The sequence below is a fragment of the Stigmatopora argus genome, chromosome 9 (assembly GCF_051989625.1).
Source record: "Stigmatopora argus isolate UIUO_Sarg chromosome 9, RoL_Sarg_1.0, whole genome shotgun sequence".
NCBI classification, from domain to species: Eukaryota; Metazoa; Chordata; class Actinopteri; order Syngnathiformes; family Syngnathidae; genus Stigmatopora; species Stigmatopora argus.
This window is the reverse complement of record NC_135395.1, coordinates 2090864-2106374: the sequence shown is the minus strand read 5'-3', so window position 1 is coordinate 2106374 and position 15511 is coordinate 2090864. Positions and strand designations below refer to the sequence as shown.

At 38.6% G+C, this 15511-nt stretch overlaps 1 protein-coding gene across 2 annotated transcripts; it reads right to left on the bottom strand.

Moving 5' to 3' along the window:
- Window positions 1–1763: 1763 nt before the first annotated feature.
- Window positions 1764–15376, bottom strand: LOC144082569 (cytoplasmic FMR1-interacting protein 2-like). Of its 2 annotated transcripts, XM_077609813.1 has the most exons (30): window positions 15222–15376; window positions 11480–11629; window positions 11302–11391; window positions 10576–10653; window positions 10404–10505; window positions 10071–10252; window positions 9393–9489; window positions 9148–9276; window positions 8963–9067; window positions 8795–8883; window positions 8463–8700; window positions 8117–8269; window positions 7806–7945; window positions 7599–7746; window positions 7021–7174; window positions 6616–6772; window positions 6442–6538; window positions 6276–6352; window positions 6088–6196; window positions 5901–6020; window positions 5615–5814; window positions 5452–5539; window positions 5203–5346; window positions 5015–5105; window positions 4060–4190; window positions 3062–3134; window positions 2870–2964; window positions 2540–2778; window positions 2056–2203; window positions 1764–1956 (listed from the first exon to the last, which is right to left on the bottom strand). In XM_077609813.1, exons 2-30 carry the CDS (start codon window positions 11594–11596, stop codon window positions 1789–1791), a joined length of 3759 nt encoding a protein of 1252 aa, XP_077465939.1. In that variant the 5' UTR covers window positions 11597–11629; window positions 15222–15376; the 3' UTR covers window positions 1764–1788. The 2 variants fall into 2 exon arrangements, with proteins under 2 accessions (XP_077465939.1, XP_077465940.1); XM_077609814.1 differs by lacking the exons at window positions 1764–1956; window positions 2056–2203; window positions 2540–2778; window positions 2870–2964 and having other exon boundaries at window positions 3068–3831.
- Between the last annotated feature and the right edge of the window lie 135 nt (window positions 15377–15511).

Here is a 15511-nt window from a genome sequence, read left to right as displayed (position 1 = left end):
TGACGTCACTCTGACAAGTCGGGGTAATGCCATTGGAGAGCCGAGCATGCATGATTTATCTTAAATTCTATTCTATTGTTGCAAAACATGATCAATGATGACAAGTGATGGATCACAGCCCACTTCCCATTCATAATGTAATTATTCATCCCATACACACAACAATCAAGTCAAAATAAACTCAAATCAACTATGATTACTATTTTCAGTTAAACATGTTTTATTTCATGGAAATACAACATCATTTCAAATCCAATGCAGGACCATTGTTGTACATTATATAATCATTACTCCATTTTTTAGTACTTAAAAACATGGCCACTTATACAATTACATAAACATAGCCTCATGTCACAAATGGAGCCAATGATGACAATAAGTTACACTTCCATGCTAAGGTTTCGCACTGATACATTTGTGCCTTTTTGTTTTTACTAGATAAACTTGGAAATGAATAGACCAAAGCGGAATTTAAAAAAAATAGTAGTTACAAAATAACACTACATAAATAAAAATGATACTGTAAAAGATCACTGGTAGAGGATGAATAAGTCTTTTTTCCTTGTTAGAAAATAGGGGCTAATTTAGTATGTCTTTGTAACACTGTTAAAGCAAAAGTCCATCAAGAATTAATACTGATTAAATCCAAGAAAACACTCATTTAAACATACGTGGCTTTTAGTATCATGGTTTTATTTTCCACATCTACTGGACATAATCATCCACACACTCAAAACAGGTTCATCTACTGTCACCATACACCCACAGGTATTGTCTCACCTTGTTGATGTTAGTTTAAACTTTGCAAAATCAAAACACATTCATTCATTCATCTTCCACACCGCTTATGCTCATGAGGGCAGCGAGGTGCTAAAGCCTATCCCAGCCAACTCTGGGCAATCACAACATATCTGTTTTTTTTTTGTTCTAAATTAAAAATACCATTATTGTATTCCTGGACATGATATAAAAATCTTTCTAAGAGACAGAATTTCAAAAAAAGACATTTCCAGTTAGTGGCAGACAATTATACCAATGATGGGCAAATAAAAATATCCATAATAAAACAAGAACAATTACGACATCGACCACGTCATTTAGTTTAAAAATGTACATTGAAACTTGCGTTGAATAAAAATGCATCAAGAAAATCCAAAAGCAATTCAGACCAGCCGAGTAACCTATTTAGCTTGAAAGTAAGCCGATTGTGAAAAAAAAATGTATTATGATAGACTGAAGTCCTATCATAGGCACACCAGATAATTGCGCAAAAAAGAAAAAAAATGACCTTATGGCAATGAGATTATGTGCTCAAAGTTTTGTTGCTCAAATGTTTTAACATAATATGATTAGGATTTATTTAACCAGTAAGAAAATTTATTAACCTTCTTATTGTTCCTTACTCTTAGTCTTTGATAACATAACATAGACTCAAACATTTGAAATATCAATATTCATCTTTTTAGAAATATGTATGATTAACTCAATCTGGTGTGCTGTTGAAGGAATGAGAGAGGGCATGCATGATTTGAACCGCAAGTCATGTGTATTTACTAAAACAAAAAGTGAAGATGTGAAAGTATACTTCCACTTCTGGTCTCTCCGATTCCAGTATTGCAAGCATTCACAGAAATTCCAAGAGAAGTAACACTTTAAGACTATTTGTCTTTTAAAAACATTAGTATAAGGAGGAATTACAGAAAGAAACTCACAGCTGTGAGACCAGAAATGAGCGTGCATAGAATCACATCTCTGGGCAATGGTTGTGTTCAGTGTGTGTATTTATTTTCAACAAGTGGTAGCCAGCGACTGGTGTATAGGAGGCTGGAAACAGCGAACATGCTCCACAGTGGAACTGTCTGTCTCCACAGCCTTCATGTACTTGTTTAGAATAGCAAAGATTTCATTATTAAGGATCTGGTACTTCCTGATGCGGTCTGCCATCTTCTTTAGTGGCTGACAAAAAGGCAATTGTGAAATTGTCAATTGCGGTTATTATTTCAATAATACAAATGTGTTTGACACTTCATTTTTAGTGCAGTAAATAATACCCACCACGTTTTTTATGATCTCATCCTTGCCATCTTGTCTTTGGACTTTGAGCAGGTGGTAGCAGAAGTCAAAGAGATCGAAACGACGCTGCTGTCCCAAAAGCACAATAACGGCACAGCCGGCCCAGTTCAGACCATCCCCAAAGCATTGCCTACAGCGGAAAGCACACATCATGCTACACTATTTCTGTATTTTGATTTATTTTGATTTGAAACAATATATCACACCACCACCGATTTCTAATCTGCGCATTTGCCGAGAGGTTTGGTGTGCAAAAGCAATTGTTAATCACTCCAAGTCACACACTCATGTTATTATGAAACATTCATTCATTTTCTGTACCGCTTATCCTCACAATCCTCATGCTTAGGGGCAATTCCAAGTGTTCAATCAGCCTACCTTGCATGTTTTTTGCATGTGGGAGGAAACTGGAGTACCCAAAGAAAACCCAGGTAAGTCCGGGAAGAGCATACAAACTCATACTCACTCTGCTGTGAACTCATGAGTGCCCACCGGGATGCAATACACAAATTGCATTGCACTCCAGAGGCGATGGAACTCCATGCACTCATCCACATGCATGACACCATTGGTGGGAGGAGGTCCACGCCACACCCCATCTTGCAGGAAGCTGCGGATGCGTGTCAGAATGACCTCAAACATCGAAAGGCCGCAACAGAGACGCTCTTTGGTCAGCAAGTCTCCCTCACGTGCAATGGCAATTTGCTACCAGGAAGAAAAAAAAAAACAGTAAAATGTTAATACCTTTAACTTGAAAGTATAAAATAAAACTGTGATCATGTTGGTGCAAACATACTTGAGGCGTTCCCAACCTCTCAATCAGAGGCACAAGGTGGAGAGGGGCATATTTAGCTTCGAGCCTTTTCATCCTCACCTCTAGGCGCTCTCCCTCTATATTTAAAATTAACAATATCTGGTCAGTGTGATCAGTGTACAAAAATTTCAAATAAACATCTCCTTATTTTGAATTATTTCCAACCAAATATACCTTTGATGTACACTCTTGGCAAAATGTTTTGAAAAGGGGCAGCATGAAGAAGGTCGCACACTTCCTCCTGGGACTAAAAAATAAAAAAATAAAAAATAAAAAAAATAAAAAAAACAACAACAAGGTAAATTAATTGTAATTCTCCATGTTTCCTACAGAATCCTTTCTACAACATGCAGGTAGTCATGAAGTGAAGTTAATTTGTTATCCACACACCATACTTCCTTTGAATTCTAAAGTCTGTGTCAACTAATTAACTAAATTCAAGGAAAACAGTTCCATTGTCATGTCCAATTATGATAATAAGAACTAAATACAAGGTTTTTGAGAGGAGCCATGCAATAATAGAAGCAGGACACGTGCATATATGAAAGTTGAAACTAATATGTGCACAGTCATATATATATAAACAAAAGGTTAATGCTTGAAGGAAAGGGATGTGGTTACAAACAGGAAACATGCACCAAAAATTTGAATAAATGTATACAAGTTCACAACTGCAAAAGCACCTCTAAAGAAAATGTGATAGGCGTTCCTCAGATGGATAAAACTACATTGTTGTTCAGTAACCTAGTACTTTTTGATTTTGCTGTTCACATCACACAAAGTTTTTCTAAGGCTGATGCATTACAAAACTGTGTCATGCAATCCAAGTAGAGAAAAAGGTAAATAAAAGAAGCACAAACAAAACCAAAATGAGGGAACCCGAAAGAAAGAAAGCATCTCAGTGTTATTTTGATAGCAATGAACAAAACCCATATCCTTACCACCTGTGGTTGATGCCAGCGTGTAATGGAAACATAGAATCATAGTTTCATGATTAAACTTGCTGTGGTACTCAGACTGGGGGCCTGAAATATTCTGTAATAGCTAATTTAGGGGATATCAGCATCTTGAATCAAGCAGAAAACATCAGACTCGAACAAGAACCTCACAACACATTTGCAATGCAGGGGTGGGCGTGATTCTTCATGTAAGAAGCAGACTAGTGGTCTTACCAGAGCTTGCTCGATGAGTAGGCAGAAGAGGATTGCGTTCCCCACCTCCCTTAAACTCTGGAAGACATCTGTCTTGAGTTCAGCATACTCAATAATATCCTTTAGCTGATGGTGGAAGAACTCTAAGATCCCTGCAATGAAAGGAGTACGTACAGTCTTGGCGTATACTTTCTACAGTGGATATGATAAAGTGGAGAATAACAGAAAATAACATTTTGTTCCTATATTACTAATAAAGTGAGATTAGTGAAATGAGTGAGCAATTTAAACTAATATCAGATGGCTTGTTGACCCGCATTGAGCAGCACACCCCTGTAGGATTGAATGGGATGATAATTTAGGGGTGCTTAAACTTTTTCGTTCAAAGATCTACTTTTCAAGGAGCCAATTTTCCCGGGCCACCGACAAAGCTTAGCTTGTGAGCACCATGAGGACCTCCAATGGGCTGTTTTCTTCATGCACAGAGCATTGATAGGAAGTCAGTTATACAGTTTGCTGCCAAGTTGAATAAATATGAAGAGAAAAAAATTGTCATCTCAAATGTGCAAATGAGCAAAAGGGCACACGCAGAGAAATGGAGGCACGTCCGTGGTGGTGTCAGTGAGTGCATCGCTTGCATCACATCTGAGCTCCCTCACCGAGAGCTTCCTCTGAAAACACGCTGGTTCTTATCACCATGACAACAGAGGAAGTTTTTCAAAACTTTCAAAACTTTTGACCAACGGTGTATTGTGCCCAAACATGCACTGTCGCAAAATAAATAAATGGAAAAATGATTCCCGAGTTTAGCGTGTAGCCGAGTAGGTTTTGCCCAAAGTCACCTGGGATAGGCAAGAGTAAGTAATCAGTGTTGAAAAAAATCTGGAGGGAAAAAATGATTACACAACTCTGCACAAACTTGAAACCAAACTCTCCAGACAAATAAATTATGTGCACGGAGTGGCCAAATGTTTACCTGGGGAGCCATATTCATGACGGGGTAGGCGGCAGATTTTGGGCATGACCTCAATAAGGGTTTTTACATACTGCAGAATAGTGCCTTGTAACTGAGAAGGCACAAAGATGAACCATAAATTAATGTTAAGATGACCTAAAACAAATAGACATGTTCCGGAATGCTAAAGGGAGAATAAAGATGAATACCAAGCTCTTGACTATCTTAAGCAGTTCCTCCATCACAACAGCAATGCCTTGGTAACCAAGGAGACAGCAAATAGTCTTGAAGTGAGGCGGGCCAACAAAGTTCCTGTAGGAGCTGTATATGTGAGAGTAAGCGATGTTCAAAGGCTGGGAAGAAAAGAAGAGACAGTTCTTCAGGCTCAGCTCATAAAAGAAACCAGTTGTAGTTGAACAAGTTTTCTTAAAAACAATTATTCAAAGAATGTGGCACACCTTGGACCCATACAGGTAGTAAGGCTGCACGTTGGCTGGCTTGTCTCTCTGAGGCTCCTGGGTAAAGGGAATGGCTGTACGTACAAATCTGTAAACAACAAACATTTATAACAGTAAAATGATTATGAATTTTGAAAATGTGTATATGCATGCACAGACAGACCGGTTCGTGGAGCCGTTGTAGCAATAATTAGGGAGGAAATCAAAATTCAGTTCCCAAAAGACATGAAGTGTAATTCGGCCGTAGGGAGCTGAGACGTTGTGATTGGCCTCACGGAACATGGCATCAAAACTATCCAAGGTCATGTGCTTGGACAAAAGCCGGTGGGTGAGTCTATTTATTTCCAAAAGCCACTCCAACTCCTAAAAAATTGTGAAACAAAGTTTTGTGTTTGGAATCAGTATTGGAAATTTAGCTAATTCATTGGACCGAGGTATGTGATCTTTACCACGATAGAAGTCAGATCTTCGCTTTCAAAGCGGCTGATGGCATGGTCGAGAGACTTATACATGGCAGCAGAGATCCTCTGGGTGATAAGACGGTTCAGATCAATTGAGCGACCCAGAAGCTGTAGAACAAAACATAGAAGAAAAATAAGTTAACTGCACAGTGATAAACAAGTTATTTTTTAGTACCTGCACATGCCGCTGCTTAAGTAATGTCTCATAGCGGTTTGAGGGGGGATACGGTATGATTACCCCATAGTTTTTACACTCAGCACGGAAGCGCTTATCGAGCAGGACACTGTGGAACATATAATAGATAGGTTCAAAATAGTGTGGCAAGAAAAAAAACAATTAGTAGACAAATTTACCCCTCCTACCTTCCAGACATTGCTTTATAGTAAGCAAATATTTGATCAGCCAACTTGTATACAAATTGATCAAAGCATAGGTTAACCTGTGAACAAAGAGCAAAACTTTGGTTTCAAGGCAGAGACATAAAAAAAACGTCAGGGTATCTGAAATTAACCACGAATTAAAGAGTACCTCAGCTTCGATTTCATCATAAAGGAACTGTTTCTTGAACTTAGTGAGAGCATAGTAGCCACTGTCATTGTACAAATCTAGTGGATACAGCACATACCTAGGTGAATGAGGAAAATATTAAATACAAAGCATTTCACCTAGATCAAATTTGAATTTTAAGGACGTCTGGCTCACTCCATCATTGACGGTTCCTTAGTCTCTAGGATGTGGTCAGTGAGGATCCACGGCATTGACATCTCAATAGGGAACTGGATTCTGCGACCCATGGTCAGCTCGAGGAAGAATTCCCTAAACCAGAGCTGGGACAGGTCACAACACTGCTGCAGAGCCTCTGGATAATGAAATAATATAATAAATGGAGGTTGTCATTCAAATACATATTCATAAGCCAAAATTTCACATAACGCTCCTTTTAAGTATCTACAAAGCATATATGCTTAGATATATGAATAATTGAGATTCAGAGAGCATAAGGAAGTATTGGAAACTCTGGATTGACCGATCAATTAATCAAGACTAAGTCACTAACTGCCTAAGTTAATGAGGTGAGTCATTATCAGTGCAAAAATGTCTCCTCACCACTAAAATTGAGCAGGTGTGTGAAGAAGAAAGATTGTTTGTGGAAGTCTTCTATGGCCACCACAATCGGTCCATCAAGACTGCTGCGCAGAGTCTTTTTGGAACCACTCTTGTCTGCAATCAATGACTCCAGCATAGTGCGCACCATGTACAGCTGCAGGGAGAACAAAAAAGGAACCGTGAAGAATAAAGAGACTCTACACCCACACTAGGAACTTTAAGATAGAATACAAGATGACTCTATAGTAAATACTGCATGTAGAATTGTAAACTTTAGCTCTATACAAGTCCAATGGGTACCATCTTATCTTATCTTATCTTATTACACATTAGTGTAATCATCTCTGTCCGTGTGTTGCTAGTAAATTAAATGAACCCTATACACGTACGGCCAAACATATCATATTGTATACATGAATTTTGAGCAATGTAATATTTTTCCCGATAAAAACTGATGTATCATATAAATATGATTAAAAAAAATTGAATTTCTAGTCTTATTGTTCAGAGGGACAATTAAGGAATTTTAATTTGCCATCAATTATTTAGTGGTTCAAGCTTTAAAGAGTAAAACATACTTGTGTGCTAGAAGGTCCAACAGCTCTCCGGGGCACCTTGATATCAAAACCTCCTTTAGGATCCTTTTCCCCCCTCAAACACGGATCATTTGGAGGTTCCCTCGCCCCCTCCCAATCGCAAACAGTCTTTCGAATGGCTTGAAGCACACTGAAATAATAAAAACAGTCACACAAGACAATAATTTCAATGACACAGTGTGTGGTTACCTGATGAGGACATTCTTCTTCTTGCGCACAGCCTGGCGAAGAGGCTCCCTGAGGGTCATCTGGGCAAAGTCCTGAAGTGCTGCGTAGATGGTATTCCGAATGGCCTGATTAAATACAGACTCCATTCTTCCCATAAGGACCTGAATGACACAACATTGAAACAATTACTGAATGCTGAGAATCACACTAGTATTAAAACATTTTTGAACATACAGTGCTTTAGCAAAAGACAAAAAAATCATTTTGTGAGAATCTAGGTGAGACATACATAAAAACATAGATGACCCCAAAGCCTTGAGGTGTTTCTGTACCTGAAGTCCTTTGATCATGGCAATCACTTCCACCAGAGCAAATTTCTCCTCACTAGTGTAATTATAACGTGTGGCTCGCTCATACTCCTCTGCTGTGCCTGGACAATCCTTATTACAAAATTTATCTGTAGGATGGACCAACTTCCACGAGTACTGAAAGGGTTAGAAAAATTAAATGAATTTTGATGGTGCCTTTCAGAACGCACATGCGCTCACCAGCAGCTTTTAACACATCATGTACACAACTATCCAATCTGATGAGCTACTATAAAACCAGTTTATTAAGATTACGCTTTTATTGTGCACTCAATAAGCTTTTCATAAACATTCTACAATTAATACTCACAACTTCCATGACATGTGTACTCCACTTGGATAACAACTGCAGACCCCTCAGTGAGAGGTCAAAAAGCTCTCTGTATTCCTCATCTGACTTTTGACTGTCGAGGCCAGAGCCCGTTACCACTTCACTGTTGCTATAGCGTGCCAACTCTGAGATGAATCGAATGTGGTCTTCCCTGATCTGCACCATCTGCTCACACAGGTTGTATTGTGGTGAAACGCTGCTCTGCATGCACGTCCACCTGTGTTGAAAAATCAATTGATGGAGGGGATTCATATGTGACAAAAAGAATAGGGAATTGTATAACTGTAAGAGTGTAACAATGGGTTTCGTACTTGGACTTGTTTTCCTCATAGTGAGCACTTGTTTCAATGTAGCGGGATAATTCTATCTGCATATCTCCAAACAGTGGCACAACTTGAAGCTTCCAAGCACAGAAAAAAAGTATGTTCTTATTCATTTCATTTTCGGAAAAAGAGTTACTGAAAAGGATAAAGCCTTACTTTAAAGAACTTGTCAATCTTGCTGAGGTTAATTCTCTTTTTGGCATCTAGTTTGTAGATATTACTCACATTACCATCCATTAAGTACAGCCCAAACCCCATCACCTGACACATGGACATAGATGTAATTTTAATAAGAACAGCTAAAGTACAGAATAAAAGTAAATAAAAAAACATATGTTTACCTTAAGTAGCATGTGTTTCTCACTTGGAGTCAAATACATTTTGTTCTCATAATAATCTACGCAGATGTTGACAATATCTGCCAAAAGCTCCTCGTAACCTGGAATCACTTCCAGCTGTTGGTGCAGGCACTGTGAAAATAAATCACAAACGAGATAAGAAACAGGATTCAAAGATGGGTAATGGTTGTTTTACAAGTACAGTATATTGTGAAAAGGCAAAAGTGAAACGGTAACAGTAAACAAACCTGTGTGATCCTGTTATGGTTGGCTAGGAACATTGAAAGATTCTGAGACTCCTGAATGGACTGAGGGTCAGCCATCTTCCTCAAAAACTGAGCAGCCCTAAAGACAAAGACAGACTGGCGTGTTTAGCAATTTGTCTTTTGGAAAAACCTTATGAATTAAGGAGTAAAGTTGTATAGTGGTACCTCTACTTAAGAATGTATGTACATACAAACTATTCAGGTAACGAAAAGCCTCATTGAAAAATTTTGTCTCTAGATATAGAAGAAATTCCAAGTTACGAAACGCAGATTCTAAAAAACTCAAAAATGATCTTATTATCCTGTTTTTTATTGCCGTGATAGTGTTGCCCTGACCAAATGTTTGGTTTTTCCTCCACCGTCACCCATCCACCCCAATGGAAAATGTCTTTCCATGCTTTATTAATTTTAATGGTTCAATAAATTATTTAACAAACAAACAAAAATCTGTTTTTATATTCTCCACATATTTGGTACGAATTGGTATGCTTTTAACAATTTTAAAGGGTTTCAGGGAGAGTATTGCAAATCTTAGAAGAGGATGGAACGAATTACCGCGTTTCAATGTAAAATATATTTCTACTTATGAGAAATCCAAATTAGAAACCACTTCTAGAACGAATTTCATAAGTAGAGGTACCACTGTATTATCAACAATACCTTTTGTAAGCTGAATGATCGTTCTTTACGCTACACTTCATGTTTTTCAATTCGTCCAGTACAGCAAACATGTTGATAAATTTGCCCAGAGTAAGCAGATAGGCTTCGGAAACAAAATCTTTCCTCCTCTCAGCATGGCAGAGACGCTTCACTTCGCTACAAAAACGTTCTATGGCCTTCCTCTATAGAAGAAAAATACATTTTAACTCATTACATAATTATTTGTTTTTATGAAGACCACTAAATACACTTTTTTATATATTGTACCATGAGTACACACTTTATACCAACACACGATCTCAAATTAATAAATTAAAATAAAGTATGTCTTACTTGGAAGTACATAAACTTCATGAGCTTGGTGACTTCAGGCTCCAACACCTCCACTGTTTTTTCGTAGATCTCAACTCTGTTGGGTTGCTCATTGCATTTTACCTATTAAACACAGGAGGACACCATTACATATCATGCCATCATAACGTTGATGTGCATATCTGTATATTACCTGCGGAATAGCTCTAGAGCAGCTTCTCCAAGTATAAAGCATCACAGCATACTCATGTCCTTCCTCTAACATTTCATTCTAAAAAAAAGTGAAAAAGATGCATTAGGTCAACAATATGTACAGAGTTCATATAATAAAAATGGCAGTCACACAAATATCAATTAAGGTAACACTAATAAAAAATGTAAACTTTAAAATAGGTAAGGACCCTTGCAGTATCAAACATGCTTACTTTCTAAACACACTATTTCTACAAAGTACAAATATTGAGTTTAAATAACAATGTGTAATATACTGCACTGGATAAACCAAACATTTTTTGGGGGAATGAGAAGATATTTACGTTCAGTTTGTTTTACAGTTAGGATATCTTCAAGGCATAGCAAATCCATTCCTCTCAGATGGGTAACATGTTCCATAATGAATGGGTACATTATTAATATTTCAGGAGATAAATGTTTCCCCATTCAGAAATAGGTGAGAGACATTTTCCCATCCCCTTACATATAGTATCCTCAAATAGACCAAGTGGGACTTCCTAGTAAAATAGGCATGAATAAGCACAGCTATTTGTAATTCAAGTCACACTGGTCACCTCACGGCATACATGGAAAAGGAGGTGGAGTGGAACTTTGGCCGGTTGAATCACGTGTGGTGTGAACATGCAACTTGAATTTTGAGCACTTTTTTTCCGCACATCTTTTTAAAAAGAAAAATAGGCCTCACCATGCTGGAGTGGACTGTAGCTTGCTCAATATAACGAGCTATACCAGTAACAAAGGCATTCCTATCTTCAAAGTTGGTGTCAAAATTGGCCTACATAAGACGGGAAAGATTAGTGAGCAGATTAAGATAATGTACACTGACACTGGCTAGGCAGGTGACAAAGTGGTTGAGTTTGTACCTGGTACATAATGGAGGAGGGAGGGGGTTCAATGCATGGCTGCTGGTCTGGGAGGGGCAGCTCTTCCAGCAAGTCCACGTTGGACAGGGCATCCTCGAGGGTCACATGTGTAGTCATGGTTACAAAGCCTTACACACACCTCACCAAAGTCTGAAAGAAAATGTAGGTAAGATAAACAGTCGTAATAGAAGAAGCAGATTCATGATGGCAGAGTACATCTCATCTCATTTTATAAACTGCTTTATCCTCATTAGGGGCACGGGGGGTGCTGGAGCCTATCCCAGCTGACTACGGGCCAGAGGCAGAGGCCAGGGACACCCTGAATCGGTGGCCAGCCCATCGCAGGGCAGAATGAGACAGACAACCATGCACACTCACACCCATACCTTGGGGCAATTTAGAGATTTGAATCAGCCTACCATGGATGTTTTTGGAATCTGGGAGGAAACCAGAGTACCCGGAGGAAACCCATGCAGGTCCGGGGAGAACAAAGGTGTGTTTACATTTGACAGAGCAGACAAAGTTGACAGGGCCAATAATTGGTTTAATATGCATGGTCAGAAATGAGAAGATGAATGTAAAAAAAATAATGAGCCAGAATAAACCATTAGGTGTGACTCACCTCCGACTGCAAGTTTCTAAATGTGCAACAGTACTTTACAGCACTTCACTTGTTCCATATTTTGTGTTACAACTTCATTTAAAAACGGATTAAAATGATTAACCTCGGCAAACTTCTACATATAACAATCCTCAATAGGTATGTGAGACTTTTAATATATTTTTTTGCAATTTCATTGCATTCGTGTGCCCTTGTGCGTACAAACCGTAAAAATTAAAGTTCCCTATTTTATAATTGTATAGTTATTGATAATACAGTAGAGAAATAGGAACACAAATCACAAATTATTTTATCAAAGCAAAAAGCATGAAACAAAGACTCTCATGTATTACAATTTGGCCCTCTTGAAGATTTCCAAGCAAAGGGAAAGAGTGACAAATATGAAACTTGATAGCATGGACAATAGAAATACATGTATGAGACATTTTGCAAACACTAATAAACATTGAGTTGAATAAATACCTTTGCTGACAATGTGACCAATGTTCCCTCTAATTTTTCGTTGGTCTGAGCAGAAAGTCAACCTCCCTGAGCGCACCGAGTACCAGTGTGAGCGACATCATCGGTACTCGGATGATTCGCCTAAAGACGTTTCGCCGACCTACGTTTGACAGACGGGCAGGTCGCCGAATGAACGTTCGGCGGAACGTCCATTCGGCGACCTGTCCGTCTGTCAAACGTCCGTCGGCGAAACGTCTTTAGGCGAATCATCCGGTCACGACATCATCATTGCTCGCTATGGGCACACCAGTATCACACCTGCCACAAGCAGGTGCATGTCAATGTTCCCTCTAATTTTTCATGTAAAACATGCTGTAAAACACGAAAAACATAAGTGGACAGAGCTACTGCCACTGGCTGCCGCTTAAACGGCGCCATCATGGGGAAAGGGGTAAAAAAAAAAAAAAAAAAAAAAAAAAAAAAAAAAAAAAAAAAAAAAAAAAAAAAAAAAATCCGATTTTTTTTTTGGTTCACTGCGCGCCATATGATTGCTGCTGCGCAGAGAAGACGAGAGTAGTGCGCAATTGCGCACGCGCGCAGCTTAGAGGGAACACTGAATGTGACCAAAAGCAGTATTTTAATGACGACAAATGTTTTTTGTTTTTTTTGTAATTATTATTCTGTTGTGGAAAACGGTGGCCAATGTCTGTTATCAGATGCTTGTCACAGGAAACACACACTGAGTGAAACTGTGTCAAGTCCACAGTCGCACTGCTGAATGGAATCCCCTGCCCCAGGGTTTCTTTGTTACATTAATTCATACTCACCAAACACAACCAATCGAGACTTTCCAAACACATGTTCCAGCAGTGTCTGTGCAGTGTACAGTATATGACATTGGCTAGTATCACCTAGCCCAATCATTGATTTGTCAGTGAAAAAAGACACCACAAGCTCATGCATAAACAACACTAGATCATATGACAAAGCTTGACAAGTAGGGAAGGGGTAAGGGCAAAACAAATCAAATTTCTAGCAGTATACATGACGGTAAATTATATCAAACATTGACCATAAAACTGAGAACGTGCTTGTTTTTTGCCTTTATATGCTTAGGGTGAGCTGTTTCGAAGTTTTGCCTTTTGCGGTTTTGGAGAGCTGTTTTTGGGATACTAGTGATTCTTTCCATTTGCTACACAAGAGGAGCTAAATATTACAAATGTTTCCACGTGTGATACAATAATGTTTTTTTTCTTTTCAACCAATTTTCAGTTTTGAATTTCTAGTAAGGCAATTTTATATACACCATGCATGAATACATGTATTCAATAATAATAATAGTAGTAGTAGTAGTAGTAGTAGTAGTAGAAGTAGTAGTAGTAATGATAATAATAATAATAATATAATAATAGTAATAATAATAATAAAAATACTAATAATAATAAAAATACTAATAATAATAATGATTAAAAAAAAAATAATAATGATAAAAATACTACTAACAATAATGATAAAAATACTACTAATAATAATGAAAATACTAATAATAATGATAAAAATACTAATACTAATAATAATACCCTGTCTGGTTTAAGGTGTCAAAAAATTCAAGATATTCCATTTTAATGTGTCAAAAACTGCAGTATGCCATTTAATTTGAAAAGACTGAGGGTGTCTGATTATCCATCTCGTTTGGTCATTGCAATAATAGAAACACATCAGATGATGTTCTGTTATCCAAATTTATTACAGACTACCACGCCCATCACAATAATAATGTTTATCTAATTTTGTATGTCTAATCCACTGACTCTCTTAGAGTATCAAAAAAAATGATTACTATATTATATTTTGCAGACGTCGCCAATGATGTGCTCTGGCGGTATATAATTAATAATGAAATGAATTCAATTGGGGTACATTCTCAGTCTTGAAGAAAATTTGGTGTAGCGTGTGATCATCTACAAAGGGTGTCATCATGGCTTTGGGTGAGGAGCTGCATTATTACACATTTACAACACATTAAGCGCGCAGAGGGCACGGAATATCCAATGTTGAGCGCTTGCAATGCGTGAGTTTATTGAAAATGGTACATTTGGACGTGAATAGAAAGTAGGCAAATAATGTGTGTCATTTATGCATCGGTCACAGGCCTGCAGGCGCGTCACCATGAGATCGGTGTAGCCTCGACGTCGATGTTGACACCTCGCTCACACTCGTGTCTACACTAGTAAACCTACGAGACGAATGGGAAGTCGTATATCAAACGATTTGTGTAGGAAACCACATTTTCATCTTTTCTTTCACTTGATGAAGGAAATCGTCTGGCCTCCATCACTGATCGCTGCACTTGCTACGCTCTCCTCACCCCACCCATCTCATCTCCGTGGGAGCTACGATGCCGCTGGAAGCTAACGGGAATCCCGTGTGTGGGGATAACACAGAGAACCGCTTCGCTCGGAACAGTCGCTCAGCAACACGGCCCAACGACCTTTGATGTACTAAATGTAAACATTAATGAATTCAGAAAATGATGCACATGCAAGGAAATGGGGCAGAAAAAAAGAGAACTCTCTCTCTCTCTCTCTCGCTCAAGCCATCTTCACTACACGGCTCACATCATCAATCCAGACCACGTTCATCCTCGAGGCTCCATCCGTCGCTAGAACGGCCACGTACCTGCAAATCTCACGCCTGCCCGACGGTATGGGAGGCGTGCGGACAGTCGCGCCGTCTGCGAAGGCGTTCCGTTCTTTTGCGGCGTTGGTGCGTCTTGCGAGTGAACTGATGCTCTAGTTTTGCCCCAGCACCTACCCCGCTTTAATCCACCCCACACAAAGAGCAGAAAATGGCTGCAAGTGCAGTTTCTTAAAGGGACAGTCACACTGGTTGTCGACGTGATGTCCACAACCATTCATATTTTGGACCGTTTATTCTCACTTTGTTCATTTTACAATGTTTCAACAAGA

Bases quoted from the DNA above. Each gene is read 5' to 3' on its own strand.
- LOC144082569 (XM_077609813.1), bottom strand. From the start codon at position 11,596: ATGACTACACATGTGACCCTCGAGGATGCCCTGTCCAACGTGGACTTG. The intron at 6,539-6,615 runs GTGAGCCAGACG...TCATTCACCTAG, and splicing joins AAGGAACCGTCAATGATGGA to GTATGTGCTGTATCCACTAG. The intron at 2,965-3,061 runs GTATATTTGGTT...TTTTAAATATAG, and splicing joins GCCAAGAGTGTACATCAAAG to AGGGAGAGCGCCTAGAGGTG.